At 41.6% G+C, this 25995-nt stretch overlaps 1 protein-coding gene across 1 annotated transcript in view; it reads left to right on the top strand.

Moving 5' to 3' along the window:
- The window catches only part of ST6GALNAC3 (ST6 N-acetylgalactosaminide alpha-2,6-sialyltransferase 3), a 349691-nt gene that overhangs the window by 201470 nt on the left and 122226 nt on the right, over window positions 1-25995 (top strand). The window contains exon 3 of the mRNA XM_063117985.1: window positions 15426-15835. Coding sequence (XP_062974055.1) covers window positions 15426-15835 — 410 coding nt within the window. The remainder of the gene's footprint in view (window positions 1-15425; window positions 15836-25995) is intronic.

Below are 25995 nucleotides of genomic sequence, written 5' to 3'. Positions count from 1 at the left end.
CCTGATCAACTGGGAGGGTTAGGCCTTAGCTAGATCTACCTGTTGTTCTGGGGGAGAGGAGGGGAGACCTTGTGTTGTGAATAACGCGAGATCTCGCCCTCGTTTACATGCAAGGCACAACGACCTCAAAAAGAGAGGCATTGCGCCCGCCATTTTTTATTTTTAAAGAGACAGGAGCACAGGAGTGCTCCAGCGACAAACAGTGAGTCTTTAAAAAAAATAATTCCCCCCACACCTCACCCTACCCCCGATGGGTGCAGCACTCCTGAGGAGCGCTGCGCCCGGCTCCACACCAGTAATTGCACGGAGCCAGGTAAAGCCGCAGAAACGGGCCACACGCTCGCGGTCCGCGGACCGTGGGGAAAAAACCTGGGGCCAAAGAGTACGGCTGTATCCCTGGGCAAGGGAGGGAAACACAGGGATGATCCTGGGTATCAGCCCAGGATATAGACTGGTCTGGCAAAGGCCTTGGAGGTTATTAAAATCCCCTTTTCACTCTAGGCCTGCACATAGGTAGGCAGGGTGAGATAAAACAAAAGAGATATACTAAGCCCATGGGAACCCTCTGGCTGAGGGGCGTTACCCCAGAGTAGACTGAATCTTTAGAGTATAAAACTTTAATTTAATTGAATAATAAACAAAGATACCAAGCAGGTTTCTCTACCCTGTAATAGACATCGACAGGATATAGAAGTGCTCGGATTTCGTGAGTGGGTGAGAAACACCTTCAAGATGTCTTTTTTTTTTTTTTTTTGGTAACAACAGGCTTTAGACACAATTTTTTAAAAGCAATTTAACTCTTGGCTCTAGAGTATATACACAGAGCTTTATCCTGAAGCTAAATTTTGCAGCAAGTTCTTAAGCATCTGTGAAAAGGGTGGTTTTAAAGCTTTGTATAGCCATTGCATGGTCCTATAAACAGTCCCAGTATGACACTGAAGGAAACAGAAAAGTACATGGCCAGAGGTGTGCATGTGTTTTCTTAATAGATAAAATGTCTGGTGATTAAAAACACAGGACTTCAGCGTCTTATTAAGGTTTGCTTTTGGGGAAGGGGGCGGGGGGCGAAATATATTTAAAAAAACACTACAGGCATAATATTATTGTAATAATCCTTATTGTTATTCTTGACATGGATTAATTTCATTTCAGAAAAAAATGAATAATTAACATTTTAGCTTATCACTTTCTGTCCATGCATACAAAACAATTTGTTACTTGGCCTTCCAAGAATGACTAAATTAAATAATGGGTCTAGACAGCAATGGAGTTCAAGTGAATTAAAGGTTACACTTTCCAGCTGGATCTCTTGGGTTTTTATGGGTCTGTATTCCCCACTTTTGGCTTTAATAGCTAGCTATTCAATTTAATTCCTTTGCAAGGCGTTGTTTCTTAATATAATATTGCTTTCTCAGATCACAGCACAAATAAATTGACCTGAAGCCAAAGGTAGACTTTACTTTATAAATATTCAAGTGATTTATTTCTGCTGGAAAAATCCTATTCACATTTATATAAACCAGCCTTCCCCAATCTGATGCCTTCTAAGCATGTTGGATTACATAGGCCATGCTGGCTGTGGATTATGGGAGTTGTAGTCTAACACATCTGGAGAGCATCAGCTTGGGGAAAGCAGATAGGCTTCTGTTACCTAGAGATCAATCTGAAAAGTTCCTATAGAGAGCAGGGTAGGGTGTGTGAACATGTACACCAACAAAGGTTCCCACAGAGCTTGTTGGATGGGGTTTGCTGAAATTTGAAAATAGAAAGGAGTTTTCGTTAGCCGGAATTCAGCTGGGCTCATTTAATGAAGATTCCTGATGCTGCTACTTCTGTAGACACTGTACAGAGGCAGTAAGCCTATGTACACTGGTTGCTGGGGTACATGGGTGGAAGGGTGCTGTTGCACTTGTGTCCTGCTTGTGGGTTCCTGTTCCAGGAATGACAGCTGGTTGGCCACTGTGTGAAGAGAGTGGCCCTGTTCAGAAGACACCTTAAACCACAGTTTTAACCATGGAGAATAAGGCAAAAAGCCTTGTTCACCATGATTAAAGTAGTGGTTTAAGGTGTCTTCTGAACAGGGCCAGTGTTGGACTAGATGGACCCTTGGTCTGATTCAGCATGGCTCTTGTTGTCTGGACTTCATCATCATGCCTGTCTCTTGTCCCATTGAGAGTGCAACTTTATGCATGCTTAGACAGAAAAAAGGTTGGATAAATTCCTGGAGGGGAAGGTTATCAATGGCTACTAGTCCTGATGGCCATGTGCTACCTCCAGTATCAGAGGCAGTAAGCCTGTGTGCACCAGTTGCTGGGGAACATGGGAAGGGGGTGCTGTTGCACTCGTGTCCTGCTTGTGGGTAACTTGTTGACAGCTGGTTGGCCACTGTGTGAACAGAATACTGGACTAGATAGACCCTTGGTCTGATTCAGCATGGCTCTTCTTATGATCTTAAACCCTTTCATCGTTTCACTCTACCCATTTCAACAGAGGTAAGCAATGTTTTTGAGGCCGTGGGCACATTTGGCAATTTGAGAAACTGTCAAAGGCACAGACACAAAATAGCTTTCATGAGAGGTGTGGCTAGTCACAAAGGACAATTCACGTGACAGGCTGGAAGGGGTGTGTGTGTGTGTTAATGTGTGTGTGTATTAAAGACTGCACTTTGGACTTAATGGCATAACTGTGAGTCGGAGGATCCTACATGATGGCTAGAGAATTATATGGCCTCATGGTCCCTTCCAACACTGGTTTTATCAAAGCAGCAGTAATGCGGAGGCATACCCAATCATACTCGGAGCACCTCAGAATAGCTGGCACTTTGGTTTGGGTATTTGCTTCTTTGCACCCCAGTGGACAAAACATTGAGAAGGCAAGTGCTTGTTCTTTCTCAAATGTTTCTGGATTTGCAGCCTAACACATCTGAAGGATACCATATTTGGGAGGGCTGATCTAAACTTTTTGGATACCCATCCCACAATTTTATCATTAAGATTGCATTGCAAATTGTAACTATATCTCAGTTACTGCTATTTAAAAGGGCGGAAACAGTGTTGACTGATGGGTCGATATTCTTTCTTCCTGTGTTGGTCATTCCCCTGCAAATTGGTGGCAATATAAGGAAAAGGAGACCTTAGGTTGCCTCTCCTAGAACAGAGTGAACAATTAGTATCACTTAATATGGATTAATAGCAATATTAATATTAGGGCTATGCAGACAGTATGAGCACATGGAAAAGGTAGTGGGCGTCAAGATGAGGCTTGGTCTCCCTGGTGTGGATTCAGAATTGAACTTGGTGGCTGAAGTAGAAGAAGGACAGCTGAGACAGGAAGCATGGGGGAAAAAAATCTCCCAAGACTCTCCAGGAGTGAAGGAATCTTCCCAGAAGTTTATCAAACAGGAGGCTAAGGCTCAGAAATCGTCTTCCTCTTCCTCCCACCACCCTGGGAACTCAGTCTCTGTTGGAGCAGGAGGGAGCATTGGAACTGACAGATCCCAGGGTCAAGCAGGCAGAGTTGAGAGGAAGTGGAAGGCAGTCCACCAGACTAGTGACACAGCTGAAGTTGTGACATGAAGAGCCTCCATGAAGGAGGAATCCATTAAAAGCCTGTCAGGCATGATGGGAAACAGTCCATTTAGCTGATAAGCAACTGCCTTGCTTTGTTAAGCTAAGTAAGCTTAGCGGATAGCTTCTAGCATTCATAGTCCCTTCAAGTGTGAAGAGGTGTCTATTTACTGAGTAAAGATTTTGTGGATTGCACAGCAGACATCTTTATTGTCTCACATCTTGGTGAGAGGGCTTGGAATCACAACAGCGAGATTGTGCCTGTTGTCCCTGCCCGTAAATGCATTCAACATAACTTTTAAACTTACTCAAATACAAACCGTGCAAGCGTACGAAGTGTACTGTAAACCGCCCAGAGAGCCCTGGCTATGGGGGCAGTATATAAGTGTAATAAATAATAAATAAAATAAATAAATTGGAGGAGTTCCTGACCACATGTACAGTTTATAGGTGTCATGTAGGTTTTTTCAGAGGTTATGCTTGAACACATTAGAGAAGATAGTGGACACGATCCGCTCCCCTCTCTCTGTGCCTTCAGTAGCCTCATCTGGCTGTGAATAATGATAGATGCAACCCAACATCCCTGGAGGGCAGCAGGTCAGAGAAGGCTGGTTTCAATAAACTCTCTTGCTGGGTGACATCGCCCAGAGGTCAAGTAGGAAAAGCAAAGTGAATTTAAAGCAATTGGGAGTTCTAAATAAATGATGTGAGGACCATGTGTGTGTGGGGGGGGGGGGTCTTCTGTGTTTTGTTGCACACAGCAACATCAGTTTCATTCTTTGCGCTGCTTACATCTAGTGGACTATTATTCAGTAAAAGCAAAGGGAATTCAACCCAGCATTGGGTCTTTATTGTGTAATGTACTGTCCAAGCAAGGTTTACACGGTGTATGTTGGAAACATATTGTGCTCCACTGTGAGATATTAGAAGTGAGAAACTATTTTGGTCCTCTCCTGTTGAGAACCATTCGCAATTCAGCCCATGTACTAACAGCATGTTCCTTCTCACCATGTACCCTTCAACTACAACTGACATTTTACCTCCTGGTGTTTTCGGCTGTTTGTCAACCTAATACTCCTGGCAAAGGGAGGAAAGAATCTTTCCCCTTGCCTGATTTCTAAAGCACATTTAATTCTGTTACCAATAATCACATGAAAAGCTGTAAGGCAAGGCTCTCCTAATAGGGCAGTCTTAAAAGGCTACCTAAAAATTGTACAACTAATTGCTAACTGGACCCAGCATGCCATAGCTAAGTGGCACTAAGTATTTTGGAACGATATTCTTGCAGACAAATTAAAGAAAGTGGCTAAAAAGCTTTAAGTAGTTTTTGGGGACATTGGCTGTCCCATATTGAAGGCTGATTATGTTTTGTTTAGCCTACTTAGTGCAATTTGACGGAACTGCTTCTCGCTCAAATGGTGTATTATTGTTGGCTTTGCCCAAACAGCCGTGCAATACTAATGAGGGGCAGGTGATCAACATGGTGGTTTTTAAGATGAATGGCCTCTTGGCTTCAACATGCAGCATTTGTTTGGAATGAATCCCAGTTCTTGAACTAAAACTGTGCAACCCAGGAGTTATCCAAATGTTGTAGTTGGTGGGGTTTTTTGCAAATGACTTGGACAATCTCTTTGTTTGTTTCCATCATTTAGCTAGGACATTCTAATGAAATCAGGGACATTCTAGATGAGCAATTTACTAAGTTTTAGGAGAGAAACTGGTTGTGGAATTATTATTTTTTTAAAAAACTTTTTAAAGGGTTTGTCTCCCAACTGCATGCCTGTCCCAGCAGCTACAGACAGCTAGTCAACACAGCTAGAATGCTCTCTCTGGATTATGAACTGGTTTTATTTTGCTACAGTTTAGGGAGAAGACAATACAAATGACGTTCATAAGAACTGAATGGGTTTATTTAACATTACAAGGGCTAAACTAATGCAATTCATATCTCATTTCCAAACTTAATCTGTGTGTGGGTTATCGAGGATAGAAATTGGGAGTTTGCATCAAACACCCATCATGTCCTATGTATAATATATATTGTGTATATAGCCTGAACATTACTGTTTCAGCAAAACACCAATTTTTTTAAAAATGCAAACAGCCTCCACTGGGGGGGCTTATAATTATCAGGATCACAGCAGGTGGTGAGGGAAAGGTTAACCCCTTCCGTTCCTCCTGTGGGCCTGATGAATATCATCCCTCTGAAGTTGCTAATCAGGGATTTCCTCCCAATGCAAATAGCAGCTTCAAAGGAGCTATTTTCATCAGGACCACAGCAGGGGAGGGAAGGATTAAACTCTCCCTTCTTGCCTGCTATGATCTCGATAAATATCACTCACCCAGGAGCTGCTACTTGCATATTAAAGATGCAGATTAAATGAAGGGACATACTAAATGTCCTGTCTAGTTTGGCTGCAATCCAGCATATGTTTTTATGTTAGACTTAGCTGTTTAATTGAAGAAAATGATAGCTGAGAGGCAATTTCAAAGGAATACACTTTCTATATGAGATATCACTTTCATTTGATAAAGGTTTCACTTACATTGAAACACTGATTATTTAACACGTATTTTCTCTGCCAAAATATTTCCAGTAGACACATTTGCCAAATAACCATGCATGCCTTTCCTGACTTACATAAGATAGCATATTATTAGCCCTAAACAACTTGGGACCAGGATACCTGAGAGAGCGCCTTCTCACTTACCAACCTGCCCGGTCACTGAGGTCATCCGAGGGCCTGCTCCTGGTAGTTTCACCTAGATCCATCCTCCGATTGGAATCCACCAGGGGAAGAGCCTTCAGCGTGGTGGCACCCCTCCTGTGGAATTCCCTGCCTCTGGAGGTCAGACAGGCTCCAACCTTGCACTCCTTTCGGCGCCTCCTGAAAACATCTTTATTCCAAGAAGCCTTTCTTTAACATGCAGCCTTGGATTTCTGTTTTTGCTTCTTTTTAAATTTTGTTTTAACTGTTTTATTCTGTTTTTATTTTCATTTTACCTTGTACGCCGCTCTGAAATTTTTCAATGGGGAGCGGTATATAAATATTCTAAATAAATAAATAATAAATAAATATTATTAAACTTAGAGGAGGAGTCAATTGGAAAATTCCAACATAAGTCCTACATAGTGTAAACCCATTGAAATGAATGGGATTTCAGTTAGTCATGATTAACTTAAGTTCCATTTCTTTCAATAGGTCTACTCTAAGTAGGATTTATGTTGGATTTTGCCCTATAATGTAATCCCATCTTTCAACATCGGCTGTCGAACACTCTTACTCCAAAGCAGCCTGAGGGTCATAGGCAATAGTTGTTTGAGTGTAAGGCAGCTTGTATCAGTGAACTTTCTCTTCCCTTCCACCACCACCACCATCACCCTGCTCCAAAAGTTCTTCTGGCCCAAGACCCTTTCACCCAATTTCAAGCAATTCTCCCCTTGAACTGCAGCTCCATATGACACAACCTGCTGAGGAGCCCTGACCTTTTGGAGTGGGTTTGGGGAGACATCTGGGGCTGCGAGGAAGAGAAAGATTGATTGTGTGAGCGCTTTTCTACTTGCACTACCATTGAATTAAATTCTGAATATTCATCTGATACATTTATTCATCACTTTATCTGCTCGGCTTTGGAGGCCCTGCTTTGTCCCATTCTTTTGTGATGTCCAGGCAATATCACAGTTCACACATTTTATTGTACAAGGCAAAGGTCGTGGCATAAAATACAAATAACTGGGAGAGAAAAAAAGTAAAGGAAACTATGTATACAGTATAGTATGGAGCCTTAGCCCCAGGTTCCTCCTACATACAAATAAAGTAGATTCTGATTTTCTTTGCTGATAGTGCAAACATTGCTACTCGGTAGCAAGGGTGGCCAACATGTGTCCCGGGGCCATTTGGAGACCCGCAGGCTCTATTACAGCCCCTGACACCACCACTATGCTAAAATTCAGCAGGATGCTGGCGGCACATCCCAAGCAACTATCCCTTGGCTAATCTTTCTCTGTTTCACCTGGTCCATATCATCAACCGCCCCTCACCCCAGTGTGATGTCAGGCAAGTGGCCCTTTTTGATGATGGTGATGTAATATTTGAGCAACTCTCTCTGGGCAGAGATTCACCAGGCTCTCTTCCTGTCTTATGACAGATGGAAAAGACCTTTATTTGGTCTAGTTTTCAATCAATTTCCTACTGTTTTATGCTGTTTCCACTGACCTTGTTGTACTGCTGCCTCTTTAACTGAATGTGTAATCTTACTGTTTTACTTTGTGATGTTGAACTATTTTTTTTTATTGTAAGCTACTTTGGTGATGATTTTAGTAGAAAAGTGGGCTACAAATTTTTAAGTAAACTCAATGAAAGCTTTACCAGACTTATGCTTAATTGAAAGTCTATTTCTGCTTTCATTTAATACCAATTGAGATGAAGTTTTCCCTTTGCTTTCTCAGCAACAATGCATTTTCTGATCACTGCCTTGCAAAGGACTGCTCTGTTGGAAACTGAGACCCATGTTTGCAATTTGCTTATTGTTAAATAATTTCCAAATGTTAAAAATTTGATGAATCTGAACATTAAATTTTATGAAGACGGGGACGTTTTCTGCACCACAAGAGCCTCAGCCAACTTGCTGTAGCTTAAAAATGTAAGAGGAACAGAGGATTAAAACTCACGCATAAGTAATCAGATCCAGCTTCATGTTGGTTATAGGTTGTGATTTATATATAGTGCTCCTAAGAGTTGCATTAAATTGAAATGTCTGGTTTGTGAACACACAAGTGATACAACATTGCCTTTTCTCGTTCTCTTTTTAAATGTGCTGAGTTTTCTCTCCCCTCCAAAGACTTTGCTCTCGGATTGAGGTCTGTGGAAAGTAACCATGTTTGGATGAAAACAGCTTGGTTAATTATTCCTGAAATGCAAGAAAATTAAAATACATTTTTGTTTGCTTATAAAGCATCAAAAAGCAATAAAAGTGATGCCAGACAGTTAATGCCTCTTTTGTACCTTTCATTCAAGAGACCTCAAAAGAACATCAGGAAAAATCAAGGCAAATGCTATTCCCAGCTGGTGTCATTAAACACGTTGTATTCTCTAAAACAAAACAAAAAAACTCTGACGGTGTTCTGGAAGAGCTGGAGAATGAATAGTATTAAAATGAAGTATGCCTCTCTAGAGCTTTGGTACCTGCTTTGTTAGGATTCAGGCAAATTGGATAATTACAAGAGAAGCTCAAATTAGAGCACTAAATTAATGTGTGGTGTGAGTTGTTAATAATTGCCCCTCTCAAATATTAAAAGGTTTAATAGTGCATTGTTTCTAAATTATATATAAAAAAGCATTCCTATCATTTCGGATAGCATGTGGAACTGGTTTAATTTTGAGTTTCCTGAATTTCTATGATAATTTTTATCATGAGACTCATTTTGTATGTGAAACCCAGAATGAGGATGGAAGGCATTGCCATCAAGGACATGAGAGTGGGGCAGACCCCTACCATGTGTGTTGCTGGACGTTTAAAATATTTGGGGCCCAATCTTTCCACTGGTATCAATGGAAGGTTTTTTTCTAAGTTTAATTGCCATGTGGAGGGGCGATTTTGTCGGGCACAGGGAAGGGAGGAACTAGTGTTCGGAGGAAGATTGCAGCATGTGGGGATAAGCCCTTTCCTCCACAGTTGTGACCCCCCCTTAAAATCCCCCCCAGTTAGCAAAAACAAACCATCCCATCAACAATAATGGGTCTCTGGGGAGTAGATCCAAGGCCGTGGTAAATAGATTCAGGACTGGAGCACCATGCGCCCAGGCCTAGCAATGTCCTTGATCCTTGCTAATCTGGGAATCATGTACGTTTAAAGCAATGCCTCTATTTAGCCACACACATGAGTAAACACATAGGTGCTATGAGAAAGCACTAGTTAGTCTTGCTGTTGACCTTTTCCAGCTACATTTCTTTCATTATTTAACAGTGTAACCTTTGGAGCCACTTCAATGCTAAATGCAAAGATTTAATAATTGGAACTGCTTGATAAGTGACCTTTATTACATCGCTATCTCTTTCCAAGGGAAGCTACATTGTTTTCCAAGTCCTAATTCACAGTTTTAATTATGCTTTCTATTGACCGTAAGCCTTTGTAGAAAATGGAAAGGTCAAACATTTCATTGTTGCTTACTGATTAAAATGTAAAGTTCTCTGCAAGTGTCACATGTGACGTTAAGAAAGATAGCTCTTTTCGATTATGTACCCGGAATTGATCAGAGTCAAAGTATCTTCAGTAGTTCTGCTTAGCAGCACAGATCTACAATCAAAGTGTGAAGGCATGGGATGCTGCAACCTTGATGAAGCTAAGGGAGTCTAGGCCTGGTCAGTGTCTGGAATGGTGACTGCCTGGGAACCCCATGTACATTTGATTCCTGGAATGAGCAGGGGGTTGGACTCGATGGCCTAGTAGGCCACTTCCAACTCTACTATTGTATAATTCTATGAAAAGGACTGGAAGGAAGACATGCAAAGACACCTAGGCCAGAGCTAGACCTAAGGTTTATCCCTGGATCGTCCAGGGGTCAAACCTGTTCATGTAGGTGACACACAGGGGATCCAGTGCTCAGTCAGGGGCGAATTCTGGATGATCCCAGGATAAACCTTAGGTCTAGCTGTGGCCCTAGTGTTACAGCAGTTGAGCAGTTTGTTTGTGATACCTGTAATGCGGATCAGGGCCTTTTAAGGAGGGGAGATTTAACTCTTGCAGTTTTGGCTGCTAGGTTTTGTATCAGCAAAGACAGCAACAATAACATGTTGGTTCACTTGGAAGTGTGACCATGCTGAGTTGTCTGGTTGAGGGGCTGGGTGCATTTGTAGCTGTACTGACTCCAGTTTTTTGAAGGTCCTTGGGCAAGACACATTCAATGGGCCCTTTGCTCAGTAAGTTCTATCTTCCCATCACCATTGTCACCAGCTGTGCTTGCTCCTCATCCTCTTTCTCATCATTGCTACCATTTATGTGTCTGAACAACTGGCGACTGGCATCCACACCACCATTGTAGGTCAGCACAAGAGACAATTGAGCAAGCAGGTTGTAATAGTGAAGAGGATGCTCTTATCAGTGGGGCCCTGCTAGGGTGTGGGCTTTCGGCAGCTGCCCGACTATGCCTACCTTTGACATTAGTCCTGGTTTGTAGTTACACACACAGAGCCATGACCTGGCTGATCATATGGCGACAGCAGTCATAGTGGTGTCCATATATTGGTCATACTTTGTATATTGAACCTTAGTCATTACTTCACATGAGTAAGACTGCCAGACTCTGACCCAAAGTTGTTGATGGTATTATTTTCTGAGGAGAAAATTGGGTCTTTGCATGATGAATTAAATAATGTATTAATTAAATTGATGTGTCACTTCCCACCACAAAAATCAGTCTTGAAGTGACTTACAGACTCACAATACCATGAGTAATATAACCAGGGGGGAAGGGGGGGGAACAAAACACAAAAATCAATATAAACCATAATCAGCACAAAAATACAAATGCAACTAAAAAACATAATCTAAAAACATTATAATCTGAAAAGTGTTCATCTACAAAACACAAAGCCTTCACAGCCTTGAATGAATGAACACCACAAAAGCAGTGCATAACAATTTGGTAATAACTAATCTCTAAATGCCTGGGAAAATAAGGATGTATTTGCCTGGTCCTGAAACGATGACATTTGTGGCACTGAGTGCTTGAAAATAATTTTCTTAGCTCCTCTTATCCACTAGACATCATTGTCCATTTTGGCATGATGCAACCAACAAAATCTGTCTTACTGCCAAAGTTACAAACTATAAACTAACTTTATCTTTTAAATGTTTGTGAAATGCACTTCTGCACCTAAGGAGAGAGACTGGTCTTATTCTGTTGACTCTTCTGGGATTCAACCCATTATGCTTCCAAAACAGCATAATGGACAAATTAAAAAGACTGCCTAAAGATACCACACCATGTGAAGAAAGCACCATTGATATTTGAGCATAGTGTAGTGCCAAACATCTTTAACCAGCTCAAAAGGAGGGTGCTTGTTTTTAAAGAGTGTTGTCTGTATAAAAACCAGTTCAGTTCAAGCCTTTACTATCAACAATCCAAATGCTTTAAAAACCTATTAGATTGAAGCCTTTGCCATCTTAAATATATGTGGAACAGGATCTGATTTTGGTGTTTTTATTCGATCCTCTTTAGGCTTGATTGTCAGTGACTTGACTGTAGCCATATCGACTGTCTTTATGGTTTGTACAGCTGTTCTGTCATAATCTGTTGTACCACAGCAGATTAAGAATACCCTTCCTAAGAATGCAGCCTTCAATGTAGCATCACTAATGGGACTTGTCATAGTGGCTAAGTGGCTTGAGGATATCCGACTCCGCATGGATTAATATGCCCTGTTTATGAACTGATGTTTAATAAGCCTTCTGCATTTATTTGCTGATTTAGATTTATGACCCTATGTACTATAGGCCATCTGAGCCTTTTCTCAATATTGTTGGGTGTTACATGAAGAGAAGATGCCATCAGTGATCAATAGGATACGATGGAAATTCCATACAAGCAGATAATCATGGGATACTTCAGACCATCACATTAAAGACTTTACTTATTTATTTATGACATTTATATCCCACCTTTTTTCCTCCAAGGAACCCAAGGCAGCATACATAATAATCATCCTCTTCATTTTATCCTCACAACGACAACCCTGTGAGGTAGGTTGGGCTGAGAGTCTATGACTGGCTCAAAGTCACCCAATGGGTTTCCATGGCCGAGTAGAGACTAGAACCCAGATCTCCCGACTCCCAGTCCAACACCTTAGCCACTACACCACACTTATGAATACACCCAAAGGCTGTACCTGCCAAATGGGATCACCACACTTATGCTCATCACTTAAATGTTGATGCCAAATGTTCACTTAATAATATATGGTATGAAGGCTATCTCTCTATTACTTCTAGGCTGAATATAGAGCAGATAAATCCCCTTAAAACTGATTGACTAGTAGCTTGGGTTTTCCTACTTTGACTCTTGTGTATCTTCTTAGGACAATGTGAACATATTTTCCCCCAGGAGAATTAATGTTATGACAACAAAGACGATGAGGTCCCTCCACAACACCAGCTGCAACAATTGCCCTGATCCAGCCATTTTATATGGTCATAAAATGCAGGGGGTGCTGCATTAATTACATTTCTTTTGCACATATGACTCCGTTGCTCATGTTGAAATGAACTGGGGTGATAGGTATAGGCCAGAGTTTTAAGTCTGTATTGAAGCACACATGAGGTTTTGGAAAGGAAGAAATGAGTGGGAGCCTGTTAACTCCAAGCACTTTACCAATGCATCGAAAATCAATAACTTATAAAATCTGTTTCCCCCCAAATGTATTATAAATAACTATAATTACCATATAAGTATGAAATACTTAAATTCACACTGAGCTTACAATATTGACAAGACATAGCTTGGTAATGGTAGGTCCGGGGTATTTACCTGGTGCCCTTCAGATGTTTTGGACTACAACTCCCATAATTCCTTACCATTGGCTATGCTGGTGGGGTTTATGGGAGTTGTAGCCCAAAACGTTGGGGGCAGTATCCAAATCAGCACTACTACTATCATAAACTATGTTGTGCTAGCGTAAGTGCGCTTTAGCACAATGCCAATTGCATTTGCTGATTTGACCAGTTTCCCCAGAAAACTCGCCATACCAGCCAACACTATTGGTATTTTGCTAGAGGTTGCTCATGCTAGTAGGACAACATAATTTACAATAGCAGTTGTATCAAACTGGATGCTGCCCCACCAGGCTTCCAACCCCTGTATTAATTCATAATTATTCCAATAATCATTTTTTCCAATTTATTATTAAAGATCCTAATGTCCATATAGCCATTTCTTACACAATTAGTAATAAATAGCTTTTATAATTCCAGAATGTTAGATTATGTAATTCTATTATTTTTAATTGATATTGTCCCAAGTTTCCAATGGCAAACAAAAAAACAACATTTTTACAGAAACTGCACTCACCAAAGTACAATGTCTCTGTCTAAACCGTTTCAGTGTCTTAACTGCAAGTCTTTTTTTTTTAATGGAGAGATAAATTGTGAAGTAGAATGCAAACACTTATTATCTGGTTGACTTAAAATCACAGACTGCAGTATACATCTTATACCATGTTCAGTGATAACATAGGTAGGAGAAAATCTACCTGAGGATGTTGTTGCCATCCTATTATTAAATAGCTCTCCCAGTGGGAGGAGCTGACTCCTTTTTTTCCTGCTGCTACTTTGTTGTACCTTTCTCTTTATTTTCTTTACAGCTCTCTTCCAACCAGACACCACCAGTGCAAACACATATTATCTAAAAAAAAATTTAAAAAAACCCCAGCATGTAATCATTTTAGTCTAATAATAATACTAATGTTTGTATTGTAAAAGGCTAAGAGGCATTGATTTGCCTAATCTCCCACAGGATTCCATTGCTTATAATCCTCAGTATATCTTTTCTGCCAGTGTTGAGCTGGTGCTCACATTCACTCTGCCCTTCTTTTCTTGCTCATTCTCTGCAGGCACACAGCTGGCACATCCTCCGGCAAAAAATCCAACAGGTCTTCTTCTGCTTGTCTTGTCAGAGATCTGCGGCCTATCTCTTTCAGTTCCTCTCCCCACTCTTAAGTTTGCTCCTCTTCTATCTCAGCTACTCCCCACCCTCCAGCTTTGGCAAACTTGTATTTCTGCTGTACTGTTATTCCATCCATCCTCTGTCGCATTTTCAAAATCAACACCTGCGTATGCTGCAGTACTTGCATTAGGATCAGCAGCAAATGGTTTCTAGTGTTTACGTGGGATAAGTAGGCATTTGTAAGACAAATGTACAACATTTGTTCCCAACAACACATATTTAAGAACCTTTGGACTAAAGTAGTAGATGTTACCTTAAATCTGGAACTTGAAACTAAGCTTTTCATTCTTTAGGTATAGGGGGCGAATCCAGATCATAAAAGCCCACCTACCCTACACACACGCTAGGGTCCCAAATCCAGATTAGGGGACCTGTGCCTACTGTGCAGTAAAAGTGAAAAAAGGAGTAGCTGCTAGATATAGACCTAAAGTAATGTCTGTTTAGGCCCTCAAACACAACTTTTGCTGATCTTTCAATCTTTGAGATGAGAAAAGAGTGGTACATACATTACTGAATGTATTAGCACAATCCCTCTCTCACTTGGTATCTTTTAGCAGCCAGTATTATTATTATTATTATTATTATTATTATTATTATTATTATTATTATTATTTATTTATTTATATAGCACCATCAATGTACATGGTGCTGTACAGAGTAAAGATGTAAGCTCCACAAGGAGCAAGCAGAATGTGCAGTCAACATAGCATCTTGGAATTTGTTGTTGTTGTTGTTGTTGTTATTTATTGCATTTATACCCCACCTTTTTTTCTCCAAGGAACCCAAGGCGGTGTACATAATCCTCCTCTACTCCATTTTATCCTCACAACAACAACCCTGTGAGGTAGGTTGGGCTGAGAGTCTGTGACTGGTCTAAAGTCACCCAGTGAATTTCCATGGCTGAGTGAGAACTAGAACCCAGATCTCCTGACTCCCAGTCCAACACCTTAGCCACTACACCACACTGCCAAGCACAACCGTCTACTCTGATACTCTGCCAGTGACAAGACGAGCTAACACCGGACAAGTCTCTTGGAATGACCTACCCTCCAGTCAGGGTTTATTTTCCATCTCTCATGCTGATGTTGACTGATCTGATGATCGGAAAATCTTATTTTTCTTCTCTTCTTCTTTCATAGCCTTTACAACTGGACTGTGACCTCTGCGCCATTATCTCAAATTCAGGTCAGATGACAGATCAGAAAGTAGGATTTGAAATTGACCAGTCCTCCTGTATATGGAGGATGAACAACGCTCCCACCAAGGGCTATGAAGATGATGTGGGGAAGAGGACAACAGTGAGAGTGGTCTCCCATACTAGTGTCCCTCTACTGCTTAAGAATCCAGAATATTTTTTCAAGGAAACCAACAGCACAGTCTATGTCATCTGGGGACCATTCCGAAACATGAGGAAAGATGGCAATGGCATTGTGTACAACATGCTGAAGAAGACTGTGGATAGCTACCCTGGGGCCAAAATCTATGTGACCACAGAAAAGCGGATGAGTTACTGCGATGAAGTCTTTAAAAGGGAAACAGGGAAAGATAGGTAAGTCCTGCCTTGTTGTATGTCTGATATGTACATGCCAATTATTAAGAGAATCCCCCCATACCAACATTTTAAATAGATCATAGGCTTTTTGACTGCTGTGAGCACTTGATGAGGCATCAGCTGGGCACCATTTTCCCCACTTCAATTACCGTCTGTTCTATCCATTTTTGTTGGCTTGGGTCCCAAACAACACTTGAAGCTTACCTGAAGCATTTTCAGCATACTGTGTTGTAGTTCAGTTCAATTTACTGTTGATTAAGGTGATAGTTTACACAAAGAGGAGTAACAGTATATAATCAGTAGTATTATTTAAACAGCATATTGCTAACCCTTTTATTTACAGAGGAGGCTGAAAATAAGTGGGCAGGCTGCCTTCATAGCACCTGCTGGGTGATCGTGCTGGAATTGTTCAGGTCAGGGTACTGCGACTGTAAGCTCCATCACACCTTGGAAGAAACTCTGGCTAACGCTGGCTACTGTCACTTCTCCATGGACACTCAGTTACTTCCTGTTTTCAAACAGGAAGTAAACAAGGTGCACGAGGGCCATCCAGTCCCTTGTTGTGAACACACTGCTTCTCCCACACACAGCAGGAGAGAGCAGTTTAAAAAATATTTCAGAGTTTTTCTGGTTTTTCTTGCGGAGCAAGGAAGGCCAGAAGGGGTGGAAGGCACGCAAGGGGCAGACGACGTCATGTGAGCTACCTCCGAGGAATCCGTGAGTGCCCAGTAATGAGCGTGCAATAGAACGTTCATCGGATGGAGCTTTGCGTTGGCCATTTTGGATTTTTGTTAAAGGTTTTTGAAAATTCGCCAACTTACACGTTGTTTTGTAAGCGTGGAACAATCAGTAACCCAAGCTGGGTTGACTATTTCTTTCTTTTAATGTCCGGCTCCACAGATCATTACCTGAAGGCCCTTGTAAGATCTGAACACTGGAAAATGGCTTTGGCAGCTAGTCATTGGGTCAGTTTAGGAAACGCTGCCATGTGCTACAGATGTAGTTGAACATGTTTTGCTGTCCTTTCAGCCCTATGGAGGCAAACTACACTTTTCACCAAAATGTAAGAAACAAAACCCCAGTGTCATTTTTCTATAAGGAAAAGCCACGTTGGGATGGCTTATTTTTTAGTGGAAAAGGGTAGAGAAGAAAGGGAAGGGAAGTGTAACCCTTTTCCTGTCACTTATATGTTTGCTCCAGATACCCATCATCAGTACTGCCACCAGCACCACCAAAAAAAAAAGCCCCTAAGTATTTGGATCCACACAGAGGGAGCAACTTTGTGGGGAGGATATTTGTTATTTATTTATTTCCATCACTTTGCATGGTGTTTTAAAGACTATAAGAGGACAGTTTACAATCCTCTTATACTCTGTAAAGGAATTTACAATCTAAAATTCAACACAGGGGAACAACAGAAGAAGGAGAAAGTAGAAGGTAGTAAAGGCTTGGATCCATATGGATTTGGAGTGGAAAGGCAGCTGGCAAGAATAAGGTTAAGCAGACATACCATTTCCCTGCTCAAAATTGCCCCTCCTGAGTTCGCTTTTTACCAGAGAAAACCAGTCTTTGGTTTCCATTCCATGCATGTCTAGTCTGACCTTAAGCAGCATCTGGTGCTGCAATACAGCTGTACCATACAAGGATCTGTGGAGAATGTTAGAGCTGCCTCAGGCCCTCTTGTGTAACAGTGTAAAATCCCTGCCGTAATAAAATCAAGGTGATGTTGCAGAACTTTGCAGGACAGGTTATATCTTTCTGCACGCCTAATTCCCTTTTGCATGCAGCAACCTTTGTTTGCACTGCTACAGCTAAAGCAGAAGCACAGTGTCAGTCTTCAAGCCTATTATTGCTCACAACACTTCTCAAACAGGTCGATAACGTCTCCATTTATAGATGGGAGAGCTGAGGATTAGATATAGCAATTTGCCAAGGACCACCTAGTGAGCCCGTTGCAGAGGCAGAGCTCAAACTTATGGTTTTTAGACTGAGGTCCAAGACTGTGTTGTCCACTGAGCCATGTTGACACTTCTGCCACATTCCATATGTTAACGGTTCCAGTCCACACTCCACTGAGAGGTCTGTGTGTGACAGTGACGGGTGTTTTGTATCTGAGCCACTGGCTGAACTGTCAAAGAGTAACTGAGCTCCATATGTGAGGGAAATGGCCACATGCACCTTGCCAAACCCTGAGACAGTTGGTTATGCTCTCAGTTCCTGTCTCTGTTTGGTTACTTAAGCCAAATATTCTTCTAGTTCCTTGGGAGCAATAGCAACTTTTGATTCCACTGTTGATTTAAGCAGTGCTCTGATTTTGATGCAAACAAAGTTAGAGCCAAGAAGCCAAATGCCGCTTGTATGGTACAGAAATGTATAGCTCGAGTTGATATTTTGGGATGTTTATTCCTAAAATACTAACTGTGCATATGCTATGCACTGCCAGTGTATGCTGATATTGTAACAGATTTCTGTCAAGCCTTTATCAGGTTTTCTATGACACTTCAACGTGAGATGATCTTGAGAAACTAAATATTCCCATCACACATGTGTCTATATTTTCCCCTGCCTGTTAGCGACGAACAGTTGATAGACATGTGCTCTAGCCATTCTGTTAGGCAAATAAACTCAGCATTTCATTTCATTTATTATATTTCTCTACCACCCCATAACTGAAGCTCTCTGGGGAGTCCACAAAGATTAAAAACCATCTAAAATACGTTATACAAAGTGCAAAACTATTTACATAAAAACATAAACAGACAACACACACACACACACACACACACACACACACATCTCAAAACAATTGTAAAACAATCAACCAAAAATAATCCAGGATCTGAATAAAAACTCATTATATGCTGCCAAAAGCCTGCACAGAAAGCATAACAATGCTAATACCAGGTGGGACTTGTTGGGCAGATCATTCCACAATTGGGGGGCCATCACTGGGAAAGCCCCTCTCCCTTGTTGTCAGTCTCTGAGCTTCCCTTGGAGGAGACACCCAGATGAGGGCCTTGGAAGCTGAACATAGTGTACATGTCAGTTCTTACTGGGAGAGGCGCTCCATCAGGCATTTAAAATTCAGTCATTAATATTAGCTGTTGGAAGAGTCAAAGCCAGGGAATCTTGAGAAGCTAATGACCGTCCAGCTTTCAGATACCATGTTTTCCTTATGCAGTACACAAAATACCTTCCAGTATGGGCTGCCAAAAGCTGATGGTTGTTCTTGACATCGTAATAGTGTGAGTGTAAAGGCAGGTTTGTTCTTTCTGGGGACCTTCATTAGCAAAGTATTTATGTGTTTAAGGCAGTGTGAACTCTTTCTGAATAATTGTTGTGCATAAATAATATACTTTGGCAGAAACTCACACTTTCATACTAATGCCTTTTATTTTGCATGATCATGGAGGTACTCTAAAGCTGACAGCTTCCTCCAATACTTCATTAGCACTTTTCAGAGCTGTATTATGTACCCAGAGTCAGATGAAAGGAGAATTTAAACTGTATTTGAAGGGATGCCAACCAGTAACCAAATGTGAAAATGGATGTTTTTGCTCCTTTTGAGTGTTTACCTGAATTCTGTTGCACCACAGAATTACCTAGAAGTTTAAAAACGTAATAATAATAAAAAACCTTACAGCATCGTTTAATTAGTAATAGCTGGGGGGGGGGAATCTTTGTAGATTCCATTAAAACAAAAGAGTCCATTCTGGTCTGATAAAATGCACCGAGAGCAACTCTAAATAGCATTTAATTAGCTGGCACCAAAGCTGCTCCACCCTCAGGGATGTGTAAAATTAATGAAGGTTAGGAGCAAAGAGATCAATGCTGCTATACACCACGGCCTTATGAAAAGGGGATGTAGAGAAAGGGAGTGGTTTGGTTGGAAGGTTCAGTTTGAAAGCTATTTGCCCTTTTTAAAAGAAGTCACTTTCACAGAAGTAATGCTAAAAATGAGCACCAAGCAGTGATGCTGCCTGCTCATTCAGTCCAATGTGAACCAGCTTGCACTGTTTATTCTGGATGTCGTAGCTCATGGTGGTACACATTTTACAGTGCCTAAAGCCAACTCTGTTGGCAATCTACTGTCAGGGCCAACGCCTTGACTCGTGTGTCTCTGTTCAATTATTGCGCCAGCCAGTTGGTCCATCGTCCCAAGTTGCTTCCCAGTCAGTGATGAACACATGTGGTTGAGTTGCTAATACTCTGCTTGGAATGCTGTATTATGCAAACATACTGTTTAGTCAGATGTTTCTGTTGATGCATAATAAACGCGATTGCTGAAAAGTCCAGTAAATACAGCGCAGAAGTTAAGTTGGTCTCCTAAACTTCTCACGAAAGCAATCTGTTACCAAATGTACATGACCGTCGACATACTTCATAGTTGACATTCACACCAACAATTTAGGGGAATGCTAATTTACTGTTACTCTTAGGCCTCAGCTAGACCAGGGGTTTTTACGGCCATGATCTTTTGATTTTATGATCGCGAGATCGTTGCCCTGGTCTACACGTGGCACGCGACATCGCGCCTGCCATTTTGGTTTTTTTTGTTAAAGCAGACGGAGCGCATGAGCGCTCATGTGAAAAAATGTGAGTTTTTTTTAGAAAAAATTACTTTCCCCACTCACCCCACCCCTGATGGGCACAGAGCTCCTGAGGACGGTTCCTAGCTCCTTGCAGTTACTCGCAAGGAGCCAGGACAAACTGCTATGCCCACCCACACATTCCGTGGTCTCTTAATCAGCCCAAGACCTCAGAAAAAGCGGGCTAGAAGTGTAGGGCGAGATCCCAGGGAAAGGGAGGGATCATTCCTCCCTACTCCCGGGATCCCCTGTGCGTCATGAAAATGCACAGGGATGATCCCAGGGCGATCCTCGGGATATTGCCCCTTGGGTCCTGGGTGAAATTCTCCCAAGAACTCGCTTGAAGCACATGGATGGATAACAGCTGGAATGAATGGAAAGAAAACAGGGAAGTATCCACTTTCAGTTAATAGCAAGGGGGTATTGCAGCAGAAGCCCATTCCTACCTTCATCTCCACATGCAGGGGTGGAGAGGGGTGTGCCAGTGGTCCTGCCCTTGTCATCATGCACCTCACTTCCCCGCCCCAATGTCTATATATTTGTCTATAAGGGGAATCTACATGTATATAGTTGAATGGCTGTAGGTTCTCAATGCAATCCAGGGCCCAACTCAAGTAAAGTTCTAGATCTGTCCTTTACAGATGTTCCAGCAAATGAGTAAATGCTAGAGAGCAGGTCCAGTGGGGTGTACAGTGTCAGGATCAAAGCCACTGAATACAAGGTATGAAAAGGGACATTGTCTTAATCTGATGCAGGATGCATCAGACCATAGGCAGCTCCATGGCAGCAGGTGGGTTGCTCTGACAAGTTTCAACCAAGCCCTTATACCAGTTGTACCCCAAAGTCATGAGAAAACTGGATTTAAATGGACCATGCTTTGTTCTAGGGCTGTGCAATGCTTTAGCAGTTATTTGTTGCAAGACTTCATGGACAAGAATGGGGTCTTTCTTGGTTTGTTGGTTGGTGAGTTGATTCTTTAATCGGGTTCAAGCTGTTCACTCAGGCAAATGAAGTTCATAGTTTCAGGCTCAGGCCTGACAATCCATCTTCTGTATGAGTGTTCATGATCTACTCCTCCTTAAAATGGGCTACTATTCCACATAGGGCATGTAAATTTCCTTATGCCATTACTTCTGGTCAGTGTCTGAGTTACTTCTCATGGTGGAAGCTCCTGAGATCACTCTTTTTTATATATTATATATTATCTGAAATCAGCCTCATCACCATAGTCTTCATAATAGAAGACAGGTTTATCAACCACATTCCTGTTCTGTCCATTCCATGCATACACTTCCATTGTTTTCAGTTATAGGATGTTGCTAGTTTCCTCAGGATACAAGTATTGTTTCTTACTGCTGGGTCCAGGATAGTCCAAGAAGTCCAATATCTGTATGAAAATATTAGTATTTGTTGTAAGACATTTTTAGTCCACCTTTGGAAATGAGAAATGGCCAAAATGAACCCAGCAGTCCACAGAACAAGTTACCTAATAATATGAAAGGTATTTAGTATGTTAAATACCTCCTAAGACAACAAATTGCTTTTGAGCTTCACATCACAGAGTCCTTAGTCTCCTTGGCATGTGTACCAGATGGTGCAGCATATTTAGCTTTGAAAGAGATCTTTTATCATTCGAGGCTGAGAGATGTATCCTGCTGTTCGCTGACTTCTAAGTCAGGATTCAAGGATCTGGTTTGCTGAACCTGATATTTGGTCAACTACATTAGTGTAATTGGTTTGTTACCATGACAATTCACAAATGAGCATTGAAAAAAGTAATCCTTGCCATAAAACTGCTTATTCCAAAGTAGGCATGGATGAGAATTTTGCTTAATTTGTAGGTTTTTTAAATTAGACCTTAACAAGATGCATACATATCTTCATAAATGGGGGGGGGAACTTAGCTTGAATCCCTGTGTATGCAGTCATGCTTGTGGTGCATAATTAAGGGTTGCTCAATGCTCTCTGGGTGGTTTATAAAAGATTTAAAAAAAATTGAAAACAATATGCAAAATTTAAAACCATAAAAAACATACAACAGACAATATACACAAAGATAGGGCCTTCAAGTCAGCTTCCTCAGGCTGCATGGACAAAAAAATCCACTTTAGTTCAGCTGTTTTATAAGCTGAACCACACAATTGTACAGGATCGTTCACATTTAAACATTTGCATGAAAATATTAGTAGAATCATAAAAATGTTGAATTGACATTGTAGGGAATATTTTAGAAGATGCATGCACTGTGCCAGCAGATATGTGTGCCACCCCCCCTCCAACTGCAGCTTTCCTGCATTTCCTGTAACCATGTTCTTGCTGCATTCACACATAATGATAAACCATGGTTTATGTTACCCATGGTTTGTTGCTTTAGCCATGAATCATTTTGCAAACGAACTGTGGATAATTTCCCCTGTTTCTTGTTTGTTTCTCTCCAACCCATTTTGCCAGCCTTCAAAACAGTTTCATTTTCAGGCTACTCTTGCTGGGAGCCTCTGTTTCAGGGCAGACAGCAACACAAATAAGTTAGGGATAAGCTACAACAGTTCAGGGGTTGGACTTCACAACAAGCCATGGTTTAAACAAGCCAAACTTCGTAAGCCCAACAACAAACCATGGCTTCTGTTTGTGGTTTGTAGCTGGTTAACAACCATGATTTGTTGCTGATATGGGTTCAGACACAGTGACAAGAGCAAACCACACCATGGCTCAGCGTTATGTGAGAACCAAGCCTCTCACTTCAGACCTTCCCACTCAGTGTGAGAAGGATAGGGGTGGAGGGAGTGGGGCTAGTATGTATTGGCCCTGGAGCCTCTCCACAGATATTCTTTCGGAACTCCTGAATAGGGTTAATAGGATTTTCTAGACCCATTTCAAACAGGCTTTAGGGCGGGATATGGAGTTGAGACAGCTATGGTCGCCTTAGTGGATGATCTCCGCATGAGTATTGACAGGAGGAGTGTGTCCCTGCTGGTACTTTTGGACCTTTCAGCGGCTTTCGATACCATTGACCATGGTATCCTTCTGGAACACCTGAGGGGTTTGGGAATCGGGGGCACTGTGCTTCAGTGGTTCCGGTCCTACCTCTTGGGCAGGTTCCAGATGGTGATGCTTGGGGATAGCTGCTCCTCAAAGAAGGAGCTGCTGTGTGGTGTACCACAAGGTGCCATCCTTTCCCCAATGCTATTTAATATTTACATGAAACTGCTGGGAGAGATCATCCGGAGGCATGGGGCGGGGTGCTATCAGTATGCTGATGACACCCAAATATATTTCTCTATGCCTTCAATAACAGCATCAGCTAAGGATAGTGTGTCTCCTCTGAATGAATGCTTGGAGGCGGTAATGAGCTGGATGAGGAAAAACAAACTGAAGCTGAATCCAGACAAAACAGAGGTGCTTGCTGTCAAGGGTTCTGACCTAGGTTTGGAGGTGTGTCAACCAGTTCTGGATGGGGCTACACTCCCCCTGAAAGACTGTGTTTGCAGTTTTGGGGATGCACCTGGATCCGTCACTCCAAATGACAGCCCAGATAGAATCATAGAATCATAGAATAGCAGAGTTGGAAGGGGCCTACAAGGCCATCGAGTCCAACCCCCTGCTCAATGCAGGAATCCACCCTAAAGCATCCCTGACAGATGGTTGTCCAGCTGCCTCTTGAATGCCTCTAGTGTGGGAGAGCCCACAAAGATAGATGTAACAGCCAGGAGTGCCTACTATCAGCTTCGGCTGTTGCGCCAGTTGCGACCTTTTCTAGAGTTGGAAGACCTAAAGACAGTAGTGCACGTGCTGGTAACCTCAAAGCTTGACTTCTGCAATGCACTCTACATAGGGCTACCATTGTACCTAGTTCAGAAACTTCAACTAGTTCAAAATATGGTAGCCAGGTTGGTCACCAGTACATCTAGGGGTGAGCATATTACCCCAACATCAAAATCACTCAACTGGCTGCCAATTAGTTTCCGGGCAAAGTACAAAGTGTTGGTCATTACCTTTAAAGCCCTAAATGGTTTGGGTCCAGGTTACCTGCGGGATCGCCTTCTCCCATATAGTCCGCCCCGCACACTCAGGTCCTCTGGGGTGAACTTACTTCAGTCAGCTAAAACTAGGCTGACATCAGCTTCCCAGAGGACCTTTTCTTCTGTCACACCCAGATTGTGGAATGGCCTGCCGGAGGAGATTCGTAAAATTAACTCTCTGTGTGATTTTAAGGCAGCTTTAAAGACTTGCCTTTTCCACCAGACGTATCCAGATCTATGTAAAATTAAGAATTTTTAAGATGTGTTGATTCCTGTACTAATGTAGTTTCCCACCTCGATCCAAAGGGAGAGGCGGGTAAGAAATATATTATTATTATTATTATTATTATTATTATTATTATTATTATTATTAATGTGTATTCCAGAATCAAGAGTGTTTTGAAGGAAGTGTACGTGTGTTTTATATACTCCCGTTGCACTCATGACTTCATAACTTGGCCAAATTCCACTTTATAAATTGGAAGTATCCCAAAACCTTTACTGTAAGCATTCCCCGAGCTATTCTGTGGCTATCTCTGTTCTTTCTTTTAATAAAATAGTTCCTTTCGGAAAAGGTTAATGGTTTTGTCCATCTTCATTCATGAAATGACTAATAGTCTCATTGTCAGTTAGAGTTCTTTATTGGTTGAAAAAACAAAGGGTATAATGCACAAAATGTTAATGAAATAAATAGATTTTTCATTATAAAACACTTAAGCCTCATCCTGTATCACTTCTGGGTGCCAGCAATATGCCTGATAGCGTTGGGGGAGGGGTTGTATGGGGTTGCACATTCTACTAGGAGATCAGAATTAACTGATGGCATACTTAGGAAAAAGCTACACTGAATCCTAGCAGATTATTATTGAATGCATTATGAAGCAGCTCCTAATGAATATGAACAATTACCTCTACGAGGCAGATGGAATTCTGTTTACTTACATGCCAGGAAATTCATGGATGATATTTTGAATAACCATGGCCCTTGGTGCAGAAATTAACATTGAAATTAACATCTTTGTAATACATACTTGATCCATGTTTTATGATGAAAACATCGGGCCGGGCCAGGGTTGCGTTTCCATATATAAACCTAAGGCTGCAGTCCTATGCACACTTACCTGTGAGTAAACTCCATTGAACAAAATGGACTGATCCAGCAGGGACACTCATTAATTCTTCCAGAAGTTCCCTTTGACTTTTTAGCCTAGTATAAAATCTAGAGGGGATAAGCCTACAATTCCTCAGGGTATTCTGGAATACTGGCTAAGATCAGGGAATATACTAATAATAAAACAAAAGGTCTGAGGAAGCAAACCACACAACATACTAACTGAAGGCAGGAGAACTATATGATGAGCAGGAACATCTGAAATTTGGCCTTGGCCATACAGTGGTGACCAGTTAGTCCTATGCATTTAGCAATAGACCCTCAGAGTAAGTGTGTGAGTTTTCTCATCGGGTTGTCTATCGGTGCAGAGAAAGATGTGTTATGCCCAGTGCAAAGACCAATGATAAATATGGCAGATTTCAGAACCTTCAGAAAATT

Source organism: Elgaria multicarinata, chromosome 1 (assembly GCF_023053635.1).
Source record: "Elgaria multicarinata webbii isolate HBS135686 ecotype San Diego chromosome 1, rElgMul1.1.pri, whole genome shotgun sequence".
Lineage (NCBI taxonomy): Eukaryota > Metazoa > Chordata > Lepidosauria > Squamata > Anguidae > Elgaria > Elgaria multicarinata.
This window is presented reverse-complemented; position numbering and strand designations above follow the sequence as displayed.